The sequence below is a fragment of the Lagenorhynchus albirostris genome, chromosome 10 (assembly GCF_949774975.1).
Source record: "Lagenorhynchus albirostris chromosome 10, mLagAlb1.1, whole genome shotgun sequence".
NCBI lineage: Eukaryota > Metazoa > Chordata > Mammalia > Artiodactyla > Delphinidae > Lagenorhynchus > Lagenorhynchus albirostris.
The window spans coordinates 3,055,550-3,078,766 of record NC_083104.1 but is presented as its reverse complement, the minus strand read 5'-3'; the positions used below and the strand labels follow the sequence as shown (position 1 = coordinate 3,078,766).

At 58.8% G+C, this 23,217-nt stretch overlaps 1 protein-coding gene across 5 annotated transcripts in view; it reads right to left on the bottom strand.

The window, feature by feature from the left end:
• Positions 1–23,217, bottom strand: part of FBLN2 (fibulin 2) — a 74,875-nt gene that overhangs the window by 42,150 nt on the left and 9,508 nt on the right. For all 5 annotated transcript variants that reach the window (XM_060161050.1, XM_060161051.1, XM_060161052.1 and 2 more), the window contains exon 2: positions 6,548–7,866. In XM_060161050.1, coding sequence (XP_060017033.1) covers positions 6,548–7,811 — 1,264 coding nt within the window. In that variant the 5' untranslated portion in view covers positions 7,812–7,866. The remainder of the gene's footprint in view (positions 1–6,547; positions 7,867–23,217) is intronic.

Sequence of the window (23,217 nt, the reverse complement as noted above, 5' to 3'; positions counted from 1 at the left end):
TAGCCGCCAGGGAAGTGCAAATTAAACCTTCAGTGAGATACCACTTCACACTTCACACGCTAGGACGGCTACATTCAAAACGACAGACGATGACAAGCGTTGGTGAAGACGTAGGGAAGCTGGAGCCCTTGTGCGCTGTGGCTGGGGATGTAACATGGTGCAGCCGCTGAGGATGACAGTTCGGTGTTTCATCTTATGGTCACACACAGAGTTCCCAGATGACCCAGCAATTCTGCTCCTGGGTACATTCCCAAAAGAAATGAAAACATACGTCCACACAAAAGTATGTCATGAATATTAACAGCAGCAGTGCTCGCAATAGCTAAAAGGTGCAAACACAGTGTCTACCACCTGGTGAATGAATAAACAAAATGGGGCCCATCCACACACTGGAACGTCCGCCACGGAAAGGAATGAAGCACTTATTCGTGCTGCAACGTGCAGGGGGCTTTGAAAGCGTTATGCTTGGCGACGGAGGACCGTCCACAAAGGCCACATATTGTATGATTCCATGTCCAGGAATGTCCAGAAAACGCAAATCCATAGTGACAGGGAGTAGACTGGAGGCTGCTGGGGGCTGGGAGGAGGGAGTGGGAGGTGGCTGCTACCGGCATAGCAGTCGGGTGACAAGAATGACCTAGAATTAGATTCTGACGATGTTCTCACGACCCAGACAAAAACTACTGAACTGCACACTTTAAATGGGAGGGCTTTATGGTACATGAACAATAACTCAATAAAGCTGTCTAGGAAGGAAGGAAGGAAACACAGTTTTTAAAAATTAAAGAACCCCACCACAGGCCGAGCCTTGGCCCCAGACCCTCTCTATGGGGAGCGGCTGTGAAATGCAGCCGTAAGCTCTGGGGCAGCCAAAGCCAGGGGGCCCAGCTACAAGCCACTCAGACCCCCTCCTGCCCCACGCCCTCCGTGGGAGCCACGAGCCCAGCCCCTCCCCTGGGAGCCTAGGGCCCCCTGCCCGGCTCTACTATGACCCCAGAAAAGCCTCCTCCCCTCTCAGGGTGCCATTTTGTCTTCCACAGAGCAGACCAAACAGACTCTCTCAAGGTCGCCACAGGGTGAAACTCAGCGCCTGACAGATGCCCCCAGCAGAAGACCCAGCTCTCCTCGGTTTTATCACCTTTAGAGCCCCCCCACCTCCCCGCAAGTCTGACAGTCAGGCAGCCCCTTCTCAGCTCCCCCAGTGCATGGCCCAGGGTACATGGGCCTGGTGTGCCCGCAGCTGCTGATTTTCAACAAAAGCCAGAAAGCTGGAATTTATGTGAAGTCTTCCAGCGTCTAAATGTTTGCAACAAAATTCTAGTGCTTACAAAGATGCTCTGCAGAAAGAAGCTGACCGGTGACAGGGGCGTGCACCATTAGCAGAGCAGCAGAGGCGGGACCAACCCCGGCTACGCGGGGTCGGTGAGGAAACCGGGGCTCAGAGGCATCGCGGCCCAGGCCCCAGGTCACACGACGAGCGCGTGTGAGCTTCGGCCCGGGACTCACCACGGGTGAGCAGGGGCTGCGGGAAGCCCAGGCCCCTCGTTTGCGGGTCCTGCTGCCCTCGGCAGAGCCTACGCTGCCCTGGAAGAGTCAGACATCCCAGGTCAAGGCCCGTGGGCTGGGGGTGAGGAGGGGAAGGGCCGGCTGGCCCACCTGCAAGCTCTCCTCGCAGGGCGCCCCCTCCCCAGGCCGCTTTGGGAGCCAGGAGCTCCTGTGGCTGATTCTGCCACATGGAACATGAGCTCAGGTGTCCAGACTCCCAGCCTGGCTCCCTCTGGCCCCAAGGCTGTGCTCAGGGACCACTCAGACCCCACACAAGCTTAAGTCTCCCACAGCTGAGCCTGGAGAGGAGAGGGGAGGGTCTGTAGGAATCCTCTGGGGAATAGGGCGAGGCTGGGCGGGTCTCCCTCTGCCCCCTGGAGCCACAACCCAGTGATTCTGGGGGACCCTGGAGACCCCCAGACACTGAAGGCCCAGGGCTGGCTCCTGGGGCTGCAGGGTGAGGCGGGGAGAGCCTGCTCCTGTGCTCTCCTCCCTTCACCCAGAGGAAGTGCCGCATGACACAAATAAGATCCTGCCAGTTCCTGCCTAACACCTGCAGTGGCTCCCCACTGCCCTTGGGGAAGGGCCCAGATCTTCATCCTGAGGGTAAACACCATCGCCCTGGGCCTGGCCCCTGACCACTCCCCAGCCTCTTCTCACACCAGCTACACAGCCTCCTTTCAATCCAACTTCTTCCCTCCAGCTGCAGGGCCTTTGCACGTGCTATGCCCTCTGCCTGACGCACTCTCTTCTCTCTGCTCCCCACCTCTCACCCAGTCAGCAGCTCCTTGTGCTCAAACAGCACTTCCCCGGAAGACTTCCCTGATCCCCAGGGGAGTCCGATCCCCCAGACAGGCTCACAGAGCACAACCACCCCATTCCTCGGTCCTCGTCCTATGACTACCACGTTTTCTTCCCCACTAAACCATAATGTCCCGAGGGCAGGGGCAACACGGTCCATCTGGCGTCTGTCACAGCCCCTGCACACGCCGGGCACCAGACATGACTATCAGGGGTGAAGACATGAAGAAACGGCAGGGGCACCTGGATCCACCGCTTCCTGCATGTGTGTCCGTGGGCAAGTGGCCCTATTCCTCTGCTGTGCACCAAGGGGGCGGCTGTGATGATTAAAGGAGCCAGTGATCTCAGAGGGCTTACGATGGTGCAGGCATAGGTCATAAGCCAATATGGTGTCTGCAATTAATATACAGTTATTTGAATTTTAAAGCTTCTCTATTAACTGGAACGTCAAACCGTTCAAGTACCGCTGCCCCACGGGATCCGGTGATGTGAGGCCCCGAGGAAGGGGCTCCTTTCCTGCCACGGGGTCCTGGGGCCTGCAGGTTTTGCTGGAGCCCTTTTCCAGGAGAGGGGCTGGAACCTGCATCTTCTGAGGGCGACCCTGACCCAGGTTCCCACCCTTGTGGCCCAGGAGGGCGGGGGTGGTCCCCAGCTCCCTCCATCGTGCCAGCCCTGTGGTAGAAGGCGCCCTCACAAGCCCCCTGAGGGACGACAGACGTCAGAGCCCTTCTCCCCGGCAGGGAGCCGGGCATGTGGCTTCCATTAGGCTCCATCTGGACATGCTCAGAGGCAGCCTGGATCCCTGGCACAGCTCCGGCTCAAAGACAGGACCCCCGCTGCAGCCGGGCCTGGGGCAATGGCTGGAAACCTCCTCCTCCAGGCCCCAGGGCTGCCATGGCAACATGGCTGGGGGTCATTTCCGCCCCACGGCGCGCCTCTCAGCGGGCCCCACGGGCAAGCAGGACAAAGCTACCACCTCCCCAGTCCTCCCCACTGAGGGCCCCTTCATCCCTTGGGAACCCCCAGGGCTCCCCCTACAACAGCAGTCAGAAGGCTCTAAGGCCCTCACTGCCCCAAGGACGCTCGTCGGGTCCCTGACCCCCACCCAGCAGGCATCCCCTGGCCACCCTCCCCACTCCGTGTGCATGGCTGTGACCACGGACAATCTGTGTGGGCTCGTCCATTACCGCCCTCCACCCCCATCAGACCCCAAAGGGGAGAGGCTGTGCCCACCCGGTTCACTGGACGGCCCCTGGTGCAGAGAGGGTGCTCTGCACCTATCTGCTGCAGAAACTAAGTGGGTGGATCGAGGAACAGATGGTGAATAGTGACGGCTAACATTTCTAATTACTCAGCAGTGCTAGGCCCCATGCCGAGTTTGAATGAGTTAGCTCATTTAATCCTCAAAACACCCCCAGGAAGCAGGGCCTTCTCTGCCGCTTCCAGATGGAGAAAATGAGGCACAAGGCGGAGAGCCGCTCGCCTGAATTACAGAGCACATGCGCTGGTGGGTGTCAGGTGGACACTGGGTGAGCAGAAGCAGGGAAGATGGACGGGGGTGGTGGACGGCAGCCAGCCTCTGCTTACACGGCCTGGGCCAACTCCTGGGTCCCATTTAAATTCACCCTGCCGGCCCACCTCTCCCAACTTCCTACATCTCCCTTTCCCCGAGCTCCAAGAAGCACAGCCTGTCCCTGCCCTGCTCTGGGCTTTGCATGGGCGGGGCCTCTGATGGGATGAGAGGCACTCAGTCAGGGGCCCCACCCCCAGGCGGCCTTCACCAACAGCCACACCCCAAAATCCATTTGAGAAAGCCTGGGGCAGAGGAAAGAACCCGGGGCTCCTGAGAACGAAGCATCTCTCCAGGGTTCCAAGGCCCACACCACAGAGAGGCCTCTGGTAGCAAGGGGGCGGGTGATGGGGCCGGGGCCGGGGCGTGTCTATTTTGGAAACCCTGGAGGCTGCACGCACCATCCCCGGCGCCAGGCCTGCAAGCCCGCCCGGGCACACGTGGACTTCATTACAGCCCCGCCCCCCCCGCCCCGCCCCCTGCAGGCTCGGGGGCTGGGCGGGGAGGAGCCCCCGGAAGCCCCCCGCCCTGGTCCCCGCCGCCACCTCTCACCGGGTCAGCTGAAAATGAGAAGGAGCCCAGCTCCCAGCTTGTGGGCGGATCGAGTCACAGACGGGGCCCGGGCACCTAGTAGGTGCTCAGCAAGGGCGAGTTCTGTGCCCGTCCACCAAGAGCAGGATGGAAGGAGCCGCCAGGGCGGGGGCCTGGGGGCTGCGGGAGCCTGCATTCTCGGCCTTAGCACACAGCGGTCGCCCAGCAAGGGCCATAGCTCTGGACACACGGGCCCCCTCCCCCAGGAAACCATCCCAGATGCCACCCGGGCAGCCCCCACTCACAGCCTGTGGACCACACTGGCCAGTTCCTGCCTCCCAGCGGCCCATTAGGGCCTGTCCACAGTTGCTACCTAATAAGGGTCTACAGAGTGAATGACACAGGACTGAACAAGACATGGACTCGCAGCTGTGGAGAGAGATATCTAGACACCCAGACAACTCCTTAGGGCTCCCTCAGAGGTGGGGGCAGGGAGCTGCAGAGTGGGGATGGAGGAAGGGTCATACAAGACACAAAGACCCAGTGAAGGATTCCTGGAAGCGGTGCTGCCTGAGCTCACTGGGAAGAGTGTGAGCAAAGGGGTGGGACACAGGGGGATGACAGTGTAGGGTGCTCATGGGGTGGCAGAGAACTAGCACGAGGGGGGATGACTGGCAAAGGGGTGGCCAGAGAGCCCCCCCCATTCCCTCATTAATTCACCCGATGTTTACAGAGCACCAACTGTGTACACAGCAGAGAAGATGGCAGATGGGGTCCCTCCACTCATGGCTCTAACATTCCACCGGCGGAGACAAAATTAAACAAGTAACGATGTGCTACAATGCCAGGTATTACTGGGAGGAATTAAAGCGGTGTAAGAGGAAGGTGGGGTGCTCTTTGACTGGGGTGGTCAGGGCAGGCCTCTCTAGGCAGGTACCTTGAACAGAGAGCAAATGGCAGGAAGAAGCGAACTTCATGGACACCTGGAAGAGCACTTCAGGAAGAGGCAGTGGCAAGTGCAAAGGCCCTGGGGCTGGAAAGTACTGGAAGGGGCCAGGAGGCCCGTGCAGCTAAGCACAGCGGAGGGAGAGGGTTGCTAGGTACTGAGTGTTTATGCTCCCACCTCCAAACTCATGCGTTAAAACCCTAATCCTCAGTGGGATGGTATCTGGAGACGGAGCTTTGGGGAGAAAACTAGGTCTTGAGGGTGGAAGCCTCATGATGGGATTAGTGCCCTTCTAAGAAGAGATGCTGGAGAGCTTGCTCCACCTCTGATGTAACCCAGATGAGATGTGGCCTCATCTGCTCTACCAGGAAGCAGGCTCTCATCAGACAACCGACCTTAGACTTCCCGACTCCAGGGCTATGGGAAATAAACGTCTGCTGTTCAGCCACCCAGTCTATGTATTTTTGTTACAACAGCCAAAAGGGACAAGAAAAGGGTGAAGAGAAGGCCCGGGAGGCCCCAGGGTCAGGCTGTGCAGGGCCTGAGGCCCCTGAGAGGACTTCATGAGTAGGTGGGAGCCACAGCAGGTACTGAGCAGAGGAGGGACAGAAACCACTTGTATGTTAGCAGGACCCCTGGCAGGAAGGGGTGACAGACCCAGTACTGGGCTCTCGTAAGGAGCCCCCACAAGAGCCTGCACCCATTCTGCTGCCACCACAGAGGCCAAGAGCCCAGCATCCATGACCAGAGGCTACTGTCAGGGAGGTGTGAGCAGGCAGCTGTATCAGGGTTGTGAGCTCCCACTTCCTGCCAGGGCACCTGTGGACCCCTCTGCAGGGGCCCCCCAGCCCTGATAAGGTACATGTAAGAGGCCTTCGGCCACAGCCCTATCAGGTAGCCCAGCACCTACCGTGACAGGGACCCCACCCATCCACCCACCATGCTACCCCCAGAAGCTGAGCCAGGAGGAAGCCCCATCTCAGAGCCTCCAGCCCGGAGCTCAGGGGATGGCGCTGGCTGTCCCTGGCCTGGCCCCGCAGACCCAGCTTCCCCTGCTCCAGGCAGCTGTGCACAGACCTGGGCCAGGCTACAGAGCCCCGAGGCTGCCCTTCCCTGGGATGAGTGTCCCTGGAGAAACCAGGAAACAGGCTTACCTTCAGGGTCACCTCTGGGGACAGAATGGACAGAGTTGGGGTCTGTGTCCTCCTCTGGCCGAGAACGGGGCACAACCGGTGGCTGCTTGGGCACTTCCTGGGTGGGTGGGACGCGGGCCGCCTCCTGGTGAGGTGTGGTCAGGATGGCGTGGGTGCTGGGCTCTGCCGGGCCCTCGGGAGCGCTCTGCGTGGCCTGTGATGCGGGGACACTGGCCGTGCTTGACGCTGGAATGGGCCCAGCTCCCTCCTGCCCAGAGCTGCGGGGGGTGGCCTGGGCGTCCGGGATGAGGTTCTCTTCGGGCCGTGCCCTGGCCTCTGCCGCCTCCTCTTGGACAGGGAGACCAGGGGCTGGACCTGCTGTGGGCCGTCCATCCAGGCCCCTGGGGCCACCTGCTGCTGGCTGCTCCCTGACTGTCAATTCCTCTCTGTCCTCCTGTCTGTCCTCCGTCACTCTCCTGGCCTTGGCCTGCACGGGGGCTGGGGGACCCAGGGCGGCAGCTGCCGTGGGCCTGGGGAGGGCAGCCGGCCAGCGGGTGGCCTGGATGGCTGAAGGTGGCTGACCCCCAGCTCCCAGAGCAGCCGGGCCCCCAGCGCCCGCCTGGAGCTCGCCCTCCAGGGCCGCTGCGGCCTCCGCCTCGGCCACCTCCTGGTCGTAGCTGTAGGGGTCTTCATAGTGTCGCTCAGGGTCACCCTCCTCGGCGTCAGAGAAGTTTCCAGGGGCGGCGTCTCCGTGGCAATCGGGGAGCCGGTAGCAGATGAGCTCACCGCCGGCGTCGGGACAGTGGCAGGCCCGGCAGGGCGACAGGTGGACCGTGTGGCCGGCGGCGTACTTGCGGCCAGAGTGGACGCAGCCCACCTGGCCGCACTGCGGGCAGCTGTCGGCCGCCACCAAGGCCTCGATGCAGTTGGGCGGCAGCTCCGGGCAGGGCATGAACTGGCAGCTGATCTTGCCACCGCCCGGCGGGCAGGAGCACTCGGTGCTGCCGAAGTCCACGAAGTAGGACTGGCCGGCGGGCACGCGGCCGCGCACGAAGCCACCCTGCAGGCAGTCGTAGTACTGGTAGCCCTCGCAGGCGCAGCCCTGCTGCATGCACGAGGCGCAGCAGGCACCCGGCTCCAGCGCCTCCTCGATGCAGTTCTCCAGCGGGGGGCACTCGACGCCCGTGCAGTCCTGCCCCGGGACCGCCGTGCTGGGGCTTGGGCCCAGGGCCAGGGCCACGGCCACGGCCAGCCAGGCTCCCACGGGCTCCGCGAGTGATGCCATGCCCCGCAGCCGGCCACGCGTCGCCTCCAGATCAACCGTTCTCTCTCACGAGGCCCTGGGGGAATCGGAAAGGACACGGATCAGCACCACGTGGCGGCCACAGGGGGACACGTGTGCACACCCGGCACACACACCGGCACGTGCGCACGGCTGGGCAGCCTCCCCACCTTCACTCACGCATGCACTCGTCCTCACATCCCTACGCACACGCTCCCACTCGCACCTGCTCAGATGCACAGACAGGCACTGCCGTCGCTCAGGTGTTGACAGAGTTGCCAGCGTGGCCCTGCCCGGGGCCGCTGCCCCCCACTCTCACCTGCCACCTGACACGTGTCCCCGGGTAGGACCCTCAGCCGACGGTCCCGCACACACTCACACTGTCACATGCATTCTCCAGGCACATGGCTGGCACGCCTGGGGCATCGGGGTCTCACGCCCTCCGTGGCAGGCACGCAGAGGCCGGGTTACAGCCCTCCAGGCACAGTTACATGCGCTGTCTCACCCACAGCCTCACCTATGTGCCGGGACACCACGAGTGGTCTCACACACACAGTCACCAGCACCCGAACAGTTTATCTCCCCCCGAAACCCAGCTTGATCCCCAGCCATGCACCCAGAGTCCCGTGGCTGCCAGCCAGAGGGCATAGCCAAGTGGACACTGGGCAGGAACCAGGCCCTCCCAGGCCTCGGCACACAGCCAAGCCCCCTGCCGTGGCCCTCGGACCCCAGGGCCCAGGAACACCCCCTAACAGATCCCCTTGCACTGCAAGTTATGCTGCAGGGGAGCCTCCTGCCAACCTCCTCAGATGCCTCAGCAAACAATACCACCGTTCCCAGAATTATCCTGGACACCCGCTGTCCCTCGCACGTGCGCACGCGCGCGCACACTCACACACACACAGACACACACACACACCAAGTCCCGCCCATCCACTGAGCTGCGTGAACAGCTCTCTGCCCTCTGCCCACTTCCCTCCACCACCGCAGCCTCGCCCTGGCTCGAGCTGTACCCCCAGCTGCCCTGGAACACGCCTGCCACCTCCCTCCCTGCCATCCACTCCTGCCCTTTCTCTGCAAAGCCGCTGTGATCTGAAAGCAGCTGACCCCAATGTGCATGGCTTCCTGGCTTCCCAACCAGGAAGCAACAGTCTGGGTTCCCTGTGCGAGCCACCCTAACCCTCCCTCCAGGGGCCCTGGCATGACCCTCCCACAGCCCCTCCTTGTTACCCTCTACAAGCCACTCATGTCACCTTCTCACTGTCCTCGCTCCTCCCCCCACCTCCATCCTCGCAAAAGTCGCCGGTCCCACAGCCCTGGGACCCGCGTGACTCGGGGCCAGGCCTGCACCCCTGGGCTGCATGCTTCTCAGTCACAGACAAGGGCTCCCTCTCCACCCATTCCCGGCCCCGAAGCTGCACTATCATTTGCAGTCACTGCAACGATTGTCTGATTTAGAAAAATAGACAATAAAGTGAGATCTCTACTATTTTAAGTTTGTAAATTTCAAACCTAAAAAATAGAATAAGAGGAACTTCTTAAAAGTCTTTAACAGAGAGGAATTGTAAAGCAATTATACCCCAATAAAGATGTTAAAAAAAAAAAAAGTCTTTAACAGAGAGGAGAAAGAAGCAGCCATCGTGCTGCCCGCCTCCTGGCTGAACTGGGGAGAGTGTGACGGCAGCGCAAGGACCCTGTCGGGCAGGGCAGTGACGGAGCAACTCAGCGGCCACGCAGCAGGAGAGGAGGTCGGCCTCCGAGGCCAGTCAGCCAGGATTGAGGGCACAGGCCCTCCAAGCCGGCACCCTCCAGAACTGGGGCTTACCAGCAAGTGAGGCAGCCCCATGGACATTCTGCCAGCGCTCGCACTCTGGTGCGCGGAGCAATTCCAGAGGCTACTGAACGCCAGCCAGTCATGAGGACAATGAAGACATAAATGAATGAAAGCCAGGAAACGGGACAGGAAGAGGCCGGGGTGTAGGAGAGCCTATTTTGGCCAGGGTGGTCAAGCAAGGCTTCTCTAAGGAAGTGGCATTTGAGCTGAGGCCTGAGCAAATTGGTGAACACAGCCCCATGAGTGTCTGGAGGCAAAGCATGTCAGGTGGCAGGAACAGCAAGTGCAAAAGGGCCTGAGGCAGGACTGCACAAGGGAGGTGGGGAGCAGCAGGGGCCACTACAGCGGAACCAGTGGGCAAGGGCCAGGGTGGTAATGCCCAGATAAGCCCTGGAGCCTGGAATGACCTGATGGGACGCTCTACTTAAAGGGTTCGTCTGCTGCCGCGCTGAGAATGGGAAGGTGGGCGAGAGATGGGCAGCGGGAGAGGACGTGGCGGGATGTGCTGACGGCCTGGGTGGGGGTGAGGAAGGGAGTCCAGGATGAGCAGAAGTTTGGGCCTGAACACCTGGAAGGACAAAGCTGGGGCTTCTTGAGGCAGGGAAAGCCGTGGAGGAGGGCCACAGACCTGCATGGGAGATGGGCAGCCTGGTTTGGGCCTTGTCGAGTTTGAGAAGCCCAGAGATGGTCCGGGTGAGGATGGTAAGGGCGCCTCCAGGGACAAGAGCCTGTGCTGGGCGCGGAAAGAGGCGGGGGGGGGGGGTCTCTGGACAAGAACTGACACACATGTCCCCCCAAGCTGAACGGCCGCCTCAGGAGGGTAGAGGGCCCCGTAGGACAGAGGCCCAAGATCCCCATGACAAACCACGGAAATGGGAGGGACGAAGGCCCTCCCTCCAGTCTGCCCTCAACAGTGTCATTTAAGAAAGAAGCCTCCTCCCCCCGTGCCCCCCACTCCTCCTCATCACACACTCACAGGAACCCTGCATCCAGGAGGCAGTATTCCCGCCACAGCCCACACACGGCTCCCAGCGGGGCCTGGCCCTTGGACCCCCTACCGTCACAAACGGCCCACAACCACGTGAATCCAGGCCCGGAGGAAAGACAGAGAACATCAGCCCCCCGCTTGGTGTTTTCACTTGCTGTGCAACCCTGAGCAAGGCCCTTGCCCTCTCTGAGCCTCTCAGCTCTGCATCTGTACACAGTGGAGAGACTCTACCACACCTCAGGTCATAGTTGGGGCCCACAGGCACTACCTAGCCCACGAATGCACTGTGTGTCCCACGCAGTGAGCTTTTTTAAAAATTTTTATTTATTTTAATTTATTTATTTTTGGCTGCGCTGGGTCTCTGTTGCTGTGAGCGGGCTTTCTCTAGTCACAGTGAGCGGGGACCACTGTTCGTTGCGGTACGCGGGCTTCTCATTGCCGTGGCTTCTCTTGTTGCGGAGCACGGGCTCTAGCCGCGCAGGCTTCAGTAGTTGTGGCGCACGGGCTCAGTAGTTGTGGCGCACGGGCTTAGTTGCTCCGCGACGTGTGGGATCTTCCCAGACCAGGGCTCGAACCCGTGTCCCCTGCATTGGCAGGCGGATTCTCAACCACTGCGCCACCAGGGAAGTCCCCCACGCAGTGAGCTTTTTACTTTTCAATGAGTAACCAGCACTTACAGATTGGAAATGCTCACGTGAAAATTCCAGCTTCTTACTTCTCTGGAAAATTCCTGAGCCCCAGCCACCCTGAGGTGTCATACAGCGTGTGGCCTCCCGGTTCCCCACGAAGCCTACGCCATGGACTCTCTGCTCATTCACACGTGGCTGGACGTGCTTGAGCTCTGGGTCCCCCCAGGCTCACCTCTGAACTGGGAGCCCCATGGTCATTCCCACTGTGGTCTCCAGCTGGGAAAATGGAAGTCCGGGTCCCTGCACGCTGCTCAGAATCCCCGTCAGTCTGCAGGGGGTGCGCCCACCTTCGAGAGGGATGGGTCCGGCTGGGATGTGTCTGCAGGAGGTGGCCCAGTGGCGAGGGGCTGGGTCCCTTGGGGTGGCTACCCTGGGGAAGAGCAGCCTCAGGGGCGCCTGGCACATCTCCCCAGCTGCTCAGGACGGGTTATGGCCCCTCAGGTGTGTACGGAGGATGGAGGGCAAGAGACCTCAGCCCCACGTGGGGAAAGCTTTCTCCAGGTCAGAGTCAGACCAGGCTGCAGGTGCGGAGGGAGCTCCCCGTCCCTGGAGATAAGCTAGCGGGGCTGGGAACACGCATACGAGTGAGAAGTAGGAGGGCACAATCTCTACATTGCTGGTTCTCAGATTCAAACATGCCCCTCCCGGGGGCCCCAGCTGCTGTTTCCCACGGCCCCTGCAGGAAGTGGCCCCCTGAACGTGTGGCTCCTGCAAATCGGCCCCCCTCCAATATGAAAAGAGGAATCATGACGGGAGGGGCTGAAAAAGGGGACCTGACCTCCCTGAAGTGGGGAGCCCCGGCAGGCAGACTGTGGTGACAAAGACCCCTGAGGCTGGGCCTGAGGCTGGGTCACGGGGCACACACTCCGAGGTAGGGGCTCATCGGGGACCCGGCAGACGCAGAGAAAGACCCCCCAGGATCTCCTGACACCCACAGATGAACGAAGCTGGGTAATGCACACACGTTAACAAGACTACGATTGTTACAGAGCCAGCTGGCCCCCGTGAGCCCTGGAGCGGACACCAGGAGAGGGGCACGTACAGAGCAGGCCACACGTGCGTGCAGGGTGAGTGCCGAGCTCTCCTGCCCCGTGCATTTCCCTGAGAACTCTGCACCATGTGGCCACTGGGTATTTGTCCAGTGGTGGAGGGGACACAGGACACGGGTACAGGCCACTAGGCCGGTGACCGGCCCCCAGACCCACTCCCTGCCCTGCCCTTCTCCACCTGGCTCTGCACCGGCAGGGACAAGGGCGCTGCCCTCCTCAGACTGCGTTCCCGGGCTCCCGCAGTGCCCAGGGGCCACCACTGACAGGGGATCAGAGGGCAGGAGAGGGGTTGGGGTATTGGTTCCCCACCTCCCTTGCTCCTTCCCTCCAGAGCAGGGGTTTGGTGATGCCTCCTCCCCCTCCCCCATGGCCCCAGCTCCCGGTGGAGCCCCACTAGCCTGCAGGAGGGCTCAGGTGAGGGCACGAACACATCCAGCCAACCCACAAGCCCATCCCCCCTTTGCTGCGACTGGTGGCAGGGGGCTGTAACCATGAACCAGTGAGACTCAGAATGGTGACCACTCCCACAGGGGACGCAGAGGGACGCCGACACCCCCCCCACAGGAGCTGGCAAGCTTCCACCTTGGTCTCTGGAGTCCTGAGCCACCAGGAAAATGGGTGAGGACCCTGCCCGGGAGACCCTGCAAGCCCAGTGTGCACTCCCGCTGGTCACACACTGGCAGTGAATGAGGCCATTTCAGACACCCCCATCAGACCGGAGACTAGTATAAATGCCACCAGGGTCCCCAACGACACACCTGCCTAAACCCCTGAGCAAATACACCGCTACCACCAGGTGTCGGGCCGCTGGTCACGTGGCAGCTGGACCCGCAAGCACTGGGACCCAAGTAAGCAGCCCCAGCAGAGAGTCCAGGGGGGACCTTCTAAAGGACAAAGGCCCGAGTCCTCGGCACACAGCAAACGTGGGCAGGGGAGATGCTGTGCTGGGTTCACACTGGCCTGAGACGTGACAGCCACCGCGTGCGGGATTCCCGCTCGGACCTGGAGCAAACAGACAGCTGAGAGACACCGGGCTCCCCGGGCTCCGAGGTGGGCCACGGGCCAGGGGACGTGAAGGGACAGCATCATTCCGTGAGCTCTGACAGCTGCAGACGGTGGTGTTTCTGAAAGACTGACACTCTGAGTACCACCAAGCCTGCGATGTGCCCTCACACACTCAGCACGAAACAAAGGCCACGCAGCCAACTGTGCCCAGCAGTGAAAGCCGGTGACGGGCGTCTGGGCATCCTCTCCGGGCTTCACGCTCCACAACCAAGAGACGGAGACAGCAAGCCTTAGACGGGAAGGAAGATGGGAGCCCCCAACACCACACCGAGGTGCAGCCAGCTGTGCGGAGCTGAAGCAGGCTCAAGGCAGGAGCGGGCAGGTGCAGAGGCCCTGGCTGGCCAGACCCCTGCTAGGGCGGGGGCAGCGGGCCTCTCACGTAGGCCGGGGTCAGCGTCTCACAACCAGGATGTGGGGGGACGGGGCAGGGGCACACTCAGCAAGGGTCTCTTCCCGGGAGTGTCCAGGGAGACAGGAGGCTGAGGGCTCTGTGCGAGACACGCCCACCGTCCCGTATCCTCCCTCCCTCCCCCACCCCAGGGCGCCCGCGCAAGGGGAGCTGGCGATCAGAGCTGACCGCACCTCTGCCGCCCTCACTGCTCCCACCCGCAAACACAGATACACGTCCCTACAGTAAGTGACCCCGTCCTGATGATGAACCTCAGTGGCCACCCAGAGAAGGCCCCAGAAGCAAGGCCACCCTGGTGCCCCCCCATGGCCCTGGGGCACTGACTGATCACCACTGCCACCACTACCGAAAGCGGGGTCTGGCCTCATAGGACACCGAATCACAAGGTGAAGGAAATTCTTCCTGTCTCTGGTTCTCTGAGCCTTCTGATTCTGACAAGAACAGGCTTGCCAGAGCTAGCAAATAAAAATACAAGACATGCAGTTCCAGAGGAATTCCAGATAAACAGTGCATCATGATTCAGCATTAAGTATGTCCTGTGCAATATCTACTTATTCACCACTTCTCTGAAATTCCAATTTAACTGGGCATCCTACATCTTTACTGGGCAGCCCCAGAAAAGAACAAAGTCTCAGGCCGGTGCTGGTGTGGTTTCAAAACATTAAAAATGTTTGCAGGGGATCTATCTTTTAAACAAGGGGCAGCTACAGCCAAACACAGATTCTCAAGCAGCTGGGGATGACAGAAGGGATACAGACACTCAGGACCCTGTAGACACACCAGTTACAAGCACGCGAGTCATCAGGACCACCTGGCCCGCCGGCCACCACCTCTGAGGGCGGTGCCGCTCCCAGCTTCTCCCAGAAGCCTGCCCAGACAGCTGCCCGCTGCCCCCAAGTCCAGCCAGAGGGTGGTCACCAACCAGCCGCCTGGCCGTCTGTCTATGGAGTGTGTTTGGGGGCCCACACGGCACTTTTGAAATTAGTTGCTGTTATTAAAACATTGCGATGTTATTAATTTATAATTGATTTAATGTCATAACACTTAAAATCAGAACATTTTACACCTAAGTTGGATTCCCAACTCCTCTAGGAAAATCAGAAGCTGGGCCTGATGGCGGGGTATCACTGGTCCACGCTCACTCTCCATCGGCATCGCTGGGCTCCCCCGTTCCCCTCTATCCTCTGGAACCCTCCTGGGCCTCTCCTGTCTACACACAAAGGAGGGAGGCCCAGGGGAGGTAGGAGTTCCTGCTCCCCCTGGCCCAAAGCCACTGCCTGAACGGCCTGGTTTCCTGGGTTAGGACCTGTCTCTCCTGTAAGTGGCAGACACTGGGAATTGTGCCCCCTCCAAGGAGCCCGCTCCTACCCAGGTGGGCTCAAAGGTCAATCGTATCAGAATCCAGCGGCATCCCCACAGCCGCACAACCACGGGAGGGACGCTCGAGTTAATTACACACTGTCTGAAGCCGGGACCTCCCAGAAGCAGAGCCTGAGATGGGGTTCTGAGCATGTGGTTTATTGGGAGAACCCCTGGGAGAAGGGAACGGGAAACAGGATGGCAAAGATGTCATCTCAGCTGAAGTCCGACACCAGCCTGCAACGTGGTTGGGGAGGGGGGGTTCTGCAATGTGACTGGCACCCCAGGGCTCATCCCACTCAGGGACATCAGTGGGTCATTGGCCAAGGCTGGCAGTGGGACGAAGCGGGGGGGATCACCTCCTGGGCCCATGCGGGGAACCAACACCTGTTGGCCAAGGGCGTCTGAAGAAGCGCGCAGGTGTAAGCCACTAGCAGCAGCTGGGGGACGAGTGCACCAGGAGGAGGAACCAGCCCGGGCACCAGCGGGGGCACAGGCTCTGCCACACACACATACACACACCCCTGCAACAGCAGGTCAGAGAGTCTGCTCCTAGAAACGATCCCCAAACCTAGCTTTAATTTCTAATCTGGGCTGAGATCACCCCAGGCTCAGAAAGGTAAGAAAGTAATGTACTAAAAATAGTATCTGCACACCGATGTTCATAGCAGCATTATTCACAGTGGCCCAAAGGCAGAGGTAACCCAAGTGTCCATCAACAGATGAGTGGATAAACAAAATGTGGTCTCTCTACACAATGGAATATTACTCAGCCTTAAAAAGGACGTTCTGGGACTTCCCTGGTGGTGCAGTGGTTAAGAATCCGCCTGCCAATGCAGGGGACATGGGTTCGAGCCCTGGTCCAGGAAGATCCCACATGCCGTGGAGCAACAAAGCCCGTGCGCCACAACTACTGAGCCTGTGCTCCAGAGCCCGCGAGCCACAACTGCTGAGGCCGTATGCCACAACTACTGAAGCGCGCACGCCTAGAGCCCGTGCTCCGCAACAAGAGAAGCCACCGCAATGAGAAGCCCGCGCACCGCAACAAAGAGTAGCCCCCGCTCGCCGCAACTAGAGAAAGCCTGCGCACAGCAACAAAGACCCAACGCAGTCAAAAATAAATTAAAATTTCTAAAAAATGGCTAAGAGGGTCAGTTTTGTATGTATTTTACTACAGTAAAAAGTAATAAAACGTGCACTGTGGAGCCAAGAGTGAGTAATCAAAGAGCAGAGAGCGGAAAGGAAAAACAGTGCTGCACTGAAGACCCAACAGGAAACAAGAGCTGCCCCTGAGACCTCCCCATCGTGGTCAGCTTCCTGGCACCCAAGGCCAAAAGGGAAATTAGAGGATGACCTGGTGCTCCTTGTATGATAAGAGGAAGTCATCTAATTCACTGGGGAAAATAATAAACGTGTTCTTGGCACAGAACCTTAGGAGGGATTTTAGCTGTTGATCAGGTTCATATTAACTATCACTTCCTCGGCACCGACATGATGCCAAGCGCTGGCCTGAGAGCTTCTAGGGATGTTGATTTCATTTAACCATGCTCTGCAGATAAGGAAACTCAGGCCCAGACAGGATACACGACCTGCCCCCGGTCACACCATCAGTAAAAGGTGGTGCGCAGACATGAAGCCAGGTCTGCCCGGCCAGGGGAGCACAGCCAGAGGCCTTCAGTTTGTCGATATTCATTACACACCTGCTACCTGCCAGTCCCCACAGCAGGTACTGCGATGTGGCGGTGAACAAGACCCATAGAGGCCCTCCCCCCGTGTGGCCAACATCCTGGTGAAGAGAAGAGACAAAGAACAAGTAAGTAAGAAGATAGTAAGGAGGCTGTGAGGGACAGGGCCTGGGGCCCGCCCCTGGCAAGAGCGGGCAGAGAAGCCCTCACTGAGGAGGTGACACTTCGGCTGAGACTTGCCTGGCGCAGATGCGGTGGCCGTGCAAGGAACTGGGAAAGGCATCCCAGGCAGAGGTAATAGCATGGGCAAAGGCCCTGAGGCAGGAACCAGCCGGACCCACTGCGGCCGGCATTGCAAGGAACAAAGAAGGGAGCGGGAGGAGGTGAGGTGGGCAGCAAGAGGGAAAGAGGCGCGGGGCATGAAAATTAAGGAAGGAGACAAGGTCAGAAGAGGACACCGGTCAGTCAGTCACCCACGCCCAGGGCCCCAGAGAATGTAGCAAAGTGTCTTGACAGCGTGGACACTGTTCCAACGGGGCGGGGGCAGTGCACCAATGGGCCACAGCACGCTGGGAAGTCCTCAGGAAGGCGGAGGAAGATTCCAGCCCCAGGAAGCGCAGAGCTGGGTAACACCTTAACATCACGGAGGGAGTACGGCACCTGCGGTGGTGGTGGTGGTGGTGGTGGTGGGGGAGATGGGGAAAAGACCGCGGAGGGGGGAGGGTGCTGGGGTTAGGGCAATGGGGGGCGGGTGTACGCTGACTTCCATGTACTTTTTGTATGTTTTTATATGTATTTTTTCACAAGAGCAGAGACTTTTAAAAGAAAAGAGCCTACTATAATAGTCCAGAAAAAGGAAACAGAGCAGAGGCCAGAGACTTCTTGGCAGAAGAAATGGATAGGAGGGGAGGGATATGAAAAACAATCACAAATCACCGCAAGAAACGTGATCGAGCCTGGCTTCCACCGTTAAATACTTACTTTCCTTCATTTCCTCATGGGCAAAAATCTCAATAATCGATGCGATTGTTTGCAAAACGACAAGTCTGGCCTGGGGAGAGCGGGCAAGGCTGAGGGCACAGGGGGCTGGCCTGAGACCCCCAAGGGAGGGCTGGGGGGCTGGGTCCAGAGCACAGGGACACCGGGTCTCAGGCCAACCCTGGGTGCAAAGCGCTGACAGCAGTCAGGCCCAGGTGGAATGCACAGAGGGTGCTGGCGGCCCGTGTCCTCACGCTCATGGGCCCCTGGGGACCCTCCATGGGTGAGCATAAAAACACTGGGAAAATCGTCCTTCCAGTACAACAGCGAGGTTTTGTTCCCTTCCCTTCCCCCTCTTAGCTAATAAAGAAAAAATAAGTAAAATGAATAAAAAGCTCCTTAAACCCTGGGTGAGAAGTGACCCTGCATATGTAATCACTAATCTCATTATCAACATAAACAGGTGAAAAATTACACAGATGAATGTCCGTGACTTATAATCAACCTCTGAGAAAAGAAAATGTTGCTTTTGGCACAGGAGGGAGCGATATTTTCCTTCCCCACAAGTCATGACTCTGGAGAGAAGAAACACTCTTTGGGCAGAGTGATGAGAAACCACCCTGCCCGTGGCCAAGGCTGAGCTCACTGCTCTCCCCTCCTGCGTCCCCAATACCCTCCAGCCGGCCCCAGAAAGGCATCCAGCTTGCCCGTGGTCCTGCCTGCCGACGACTTCTCGTCTGATGTCCTCCCACCCTGCTCGAAATCCTGATGGTTCCCTACCACCTCTGGCCCTTGGGTAATCCACCCACGTCCACCAAAAGAGGAAAGTGTGAACAAAGCTTAGTAGTGGACATGGGGTGGTTTCTCATCACCCATCGCACATTCACCCTCCTTCCAAGAAGGGCCCCTGGATTTCATTCTGGGGTCCACACCACTCAACTGTCAGGCCAATCGGTGTTTCTCATTCCTCTCGCAACAATGCCTAACTCAGGGATGGACACGAGGCCGACCTGAGCCCGTGAGACCCAATTCAAGTGAGACATCAGGCAAATGGCCTCTTGTTCCCACTGTATCAGACAAGAGATGATTTAACCTTGAGGGTCCCTGAAGCCATCCTGTTGTCAGCCAGAGACCGTCTGAGGCTGGAGTCTACTCAAAAAATAAAAAGGGAAAAGGAAAAGCCAAGATAACAGAGTCACAGTGACAGCTGCTGAGTACCTAGATCCAGCCATACCTGAAGCGAACTGAAAAGCTGAACTTTGCAATGACAAAGTTGCTCAAGCAACTTTTTGCTCAAGCAACCATTTTGCTCAAGCAAACTTGGAACAGGTTTTCTGTCACTTGCAACTTGCAACCAAGAGTCTTAACAGATATATGGGCTTATATATAAAAAAAAATCGTTGCCTATCATTTTAGGGGTCTTACAGACGCCCTGGAACTCACTCATGGACCCCGGGTTGAATACCCTTGGACCAAGGATAAAGTGAAAACTCCTAAGGGTGGCATTCTAAGTCCTTCACCATCTAGCTCCCACCTATCTTTCCCTCCCACCTTTTCTTTCCATTTCCCTCTGTCGCCCTCCATACACCCAATTCCCGCTAACCTCGAAGACTCTGGTTCCCAACTCCTGATCTTGGTTTGTATCATTATCCCAAACCAGGGTGCCCTCCCTCCTGAATCTCTCCACACCCAAACCCTACCCCCTACCTTAAGGCCAAGCCCCAAGGGCAGGTGGATGGATGGATGGATGGATGGATGGGTACATGGATGCGTGGACAGATGAGTGGGTGGGTATATCGCGTGGAAGACAGATGGAGGAGAAAGTGCCAGTGGATGGTTAAGTGAACTGGTAGGCGGATGGGTCGTTGATCGTTGATGAAGTGAACTGGTAGGTGGATGGATCGTTGATGAAGAGATGGTTGGGTGTCAGATGGATGGTGGTCCCATCATGGATAAATGGTGAGTGAATGGATGGCAGATGGAGGACAGATGGATGGGAAGGTGGAAAAGTGGCTGGATGAGTAACCAGCCTGTGGATAAATGTCTAATAGATGGGCAGGTGGGTGGGTGGAACGATGGGTGACGAGATGGAGGAGGCGTGGATGGGAAGGTGGGTTAATGGTGGGTGCATCAGCACGGGGACAAAGGGCTGAAGGACGGCTGGCCGACTGGGCGGGTAATGGACAAGCGGATGCACGGATGGCGGGTGGGCCAGCGGATGGTGAGCGGAGCGAGGCCAGCTCTCCTGATGCGCCATCAGTGCTCTTCCCAGCCTCCCTGGAAAACCCAGAGCAAGGGCAACGGCTCTCCTGCAGGCCAGCATCTCAGACGATCCTTGCACCGCGGTGAGCAGCGGGAAAAGCACAGGCCCAGGGAGAGTCAGACTGGCCTGCGCTCACAGCCCAGCGGAGCCGCCACGTGCTGTCTGACCACGGAGCAGAGGCTCCGGCTCTCTGAGCCTCACCTTGCCCATCTGTTCAATGAGAAGCATCACGTTCCCCTCGCAGGGTGCTGTGGGATGAACTTTAAAAGCATCTACAGAGGCCAACCCAAGACAGGGTACAGTCAGAGCAGACGATAATTCCCACCCTATAAAAAACTTGTTCCAACATCTAGAAAAAGGAAGGTGGGTCCTCCTGCCATTTTATGCGACTAGGAAAGTCCTGATACCAAAAGCAGACGTGGTACTCCAAGAGGAAGGTAGTGGCCAGTCTCACTTAGGAATCTAGCTGCCAAGCCCTAAGTCACATAGCAGGAAATCGACCCCAGCAGCATATTACAGGGATATAACACATTGTGTCCAAACAGGGTTTACCTCAGGAACGCAAACGTAGTGCAATACCAGCAAGTCAATGCCATTCACTAGAAGACCAATCTACGTGGTCAGTTCAGCAGATGCTAGTCAACAAGCGTCAACGTTCTGTGACTAAGAGCTCGGGGAAGAGCAAGCTTCTCCTGGTGAAGGGGATCATCTACCAGGTCCCTACGGGAGGGGCCCCTCCTCCGCACCAGGCACCGAGAATGGGTTCACCCATCACCCCCCTCACAGAATAAACTGGTCTTTGGGGGATTTAATTCTTCCCCTGAAAGGAAGACAAAGGTGGGAGATAAACTTTGGGGTCCAACCCTCCTCCAGAGCCTCCCAAACCCTGGCACGGCCCCTTCTCACTCCTTCTCCAGATCCTGGATTTGAGTCCAGGGCTCCGTCTACACTAAGAAACCACTCCAGGAGGTGAGGGAGTCCCCAGAGCGGGGCCCGGACCCCGTCCTCACCCTACCTCTGAGCTCACGCAGACCGTCTCCTGCGTTCTCTTTTCCTTCTCCTTTGGATGCAAGATGTGTTTTCAAGGGAAGCTGAAAGACCAAGGGTCCCTGCGTGAGAGGTGCGTGTACATGCGGGTCCGTGTGAGCACCGGGGGACCGGGGGTCGGGGGCGGGGGGGGAGTTTGGGTGCGTAAGTGCATCTGTGTGTATGTGAAATCTAAGTCTGTGTGAGTGTGGGCAGGTGTGTGCACGTGAGGTGTGTTTAGGCATGTATGTGTGTGTGAGTGTGTGTGAGAGTGAGCCTGCGTGTGCATGCACGTGCATGCTCGGCCGCCCTTACCTGGTGGGTCCTGTCCCTTCTCCAGCCCCAGCAGGGGCAGGGGGTCCCTAGTCCCCGAAGCCCCTGACCTTGACCTTCTGCCCAGATCACGCTGCTTCCTAGAACCCAGGACTTGCTTCCTGCTGCCGCCGGGTTCACAGCTGCACTGGAGCCCGTCAGCGCCTAAGGCATCACGGGTCCTGTCCAGCCTCAGAGCAGGCAGCCCTGCCAACACCCCCTCAGCGAGGCTCACGCAGTGCCCTGCGAGGCGCGCTCTGCCACCACCTCCTCTCTAACCAGACGGGATGCTCACTGGGGCTGAGGCTGGCAGGTTCCCTCCCCCGCTAGGAGCTGATATCTCACATGGATGAGACTGAGGCAGGGACCCTGCTCTCCTGCTCAGCCCTGACCCGGGGTCTGGCCCACATGGGCACTCAGATGCTTTTGGTGGGTGGCAGGGTGGGGCTGGGTGGATTGATTAATTTGTTCGGCCCCAGCACAGGGCTGACACAGGACACGAGATGAGTTATAAATGTGAGTGTCACCAACACTCAACCCCACAGGGCCTTCAAAGACGGAGAAAAACTTGCCTAAGGCCCCCTGGCAAGTCAGGGGCTGAGCTGGGAGCCTCACAGCGTGACCACCGCTGTCCACCCTTCAGACAGAAGCCCCATCTCACGTGTCCTCTGAGCCTCACAGAGTGCTCAGCCAGGGAAGCTCTGCAACTCTCTCGCGCCTTTGCCAGGCCAGCGCCCCTATTCGTTCGCATGGCCCTGAAATTTAGGAATTTCTCAAGGCTGCCAGCAGGGCAGCTGGTGCGCAGCCAACCGCGGGGTCTAGCCCAGGCTGTGGCATGACCGTAGGGCCCCCAACGCCATCAGTCGCCCCAGCCGGAGCAGAGATGGGCAGCAAGTGGGATCAAGCCCTGGGCCCCAGAGGTCAGGGTTCGAATGTGAACCCAGCTCCCCCCAGACTGCCGGGCGGCTCAGAGCACATGACCCCGGAACAGACACACTCCCATCTGCTCATGGGCCCAATCACAATGGCCTCCCAGCAACACGGGGAGGACTCAAGGAGGGGACGTAAAGACCCCAGCACCTCACCGGACAAACAACAGGCATTCAATACACAGTCAGTATAAAAGATAAATGACCTGCCCTAGGTCCTCTAAATCTTTCACAGCTCCTCAAGTCTGCCCATTCCTTTGTTCCCTCTGCCAGGCACACCCTTCTGTCCCTGAGCAAACTCCTGTTCATCCCTAAAAACCCAGCTCAGTACTCCCTCTTCGGGGAAACCTTTCCTCAGAGTTCATGGCTGCCTCTTTTGACCTCCCTGCGTTCTGTACATGGAGTTCCCGACCACTTGGACTTAAGTATGGCTGGGCTGGAGACCAGGACACCCCGCAGTGCCAACCCCAACCTCCAATTCCCCATTCTAACAGGAACTACCCCAGGTGGTGAAGAGCTGCCTCTACTCACACTGGGACATCCTCACGTTCCCTTGGGATGGGTCCACCACGTGAAATGGGGACGGGGAAGGAAATGTGGGGGCCGTTTATGGAAAGCAGGCTGGCGATGCTGTGCGGCTCTCTGCCCCCTCCTCCTGGTAAGAGAACCCCAACTTTCCCACTCTTCAGGCTACGTGGCCCACAGAATGGCCAATCAGAGGCTCCTTCCTCCTTCACAATGACTGGTGAGGGATGGTCCTGTAACCCAGTTGCGCGGGCCCACGGTGAAGCCCCTGGGCCGAAGGGAGGGAGCCTGGAGCTGC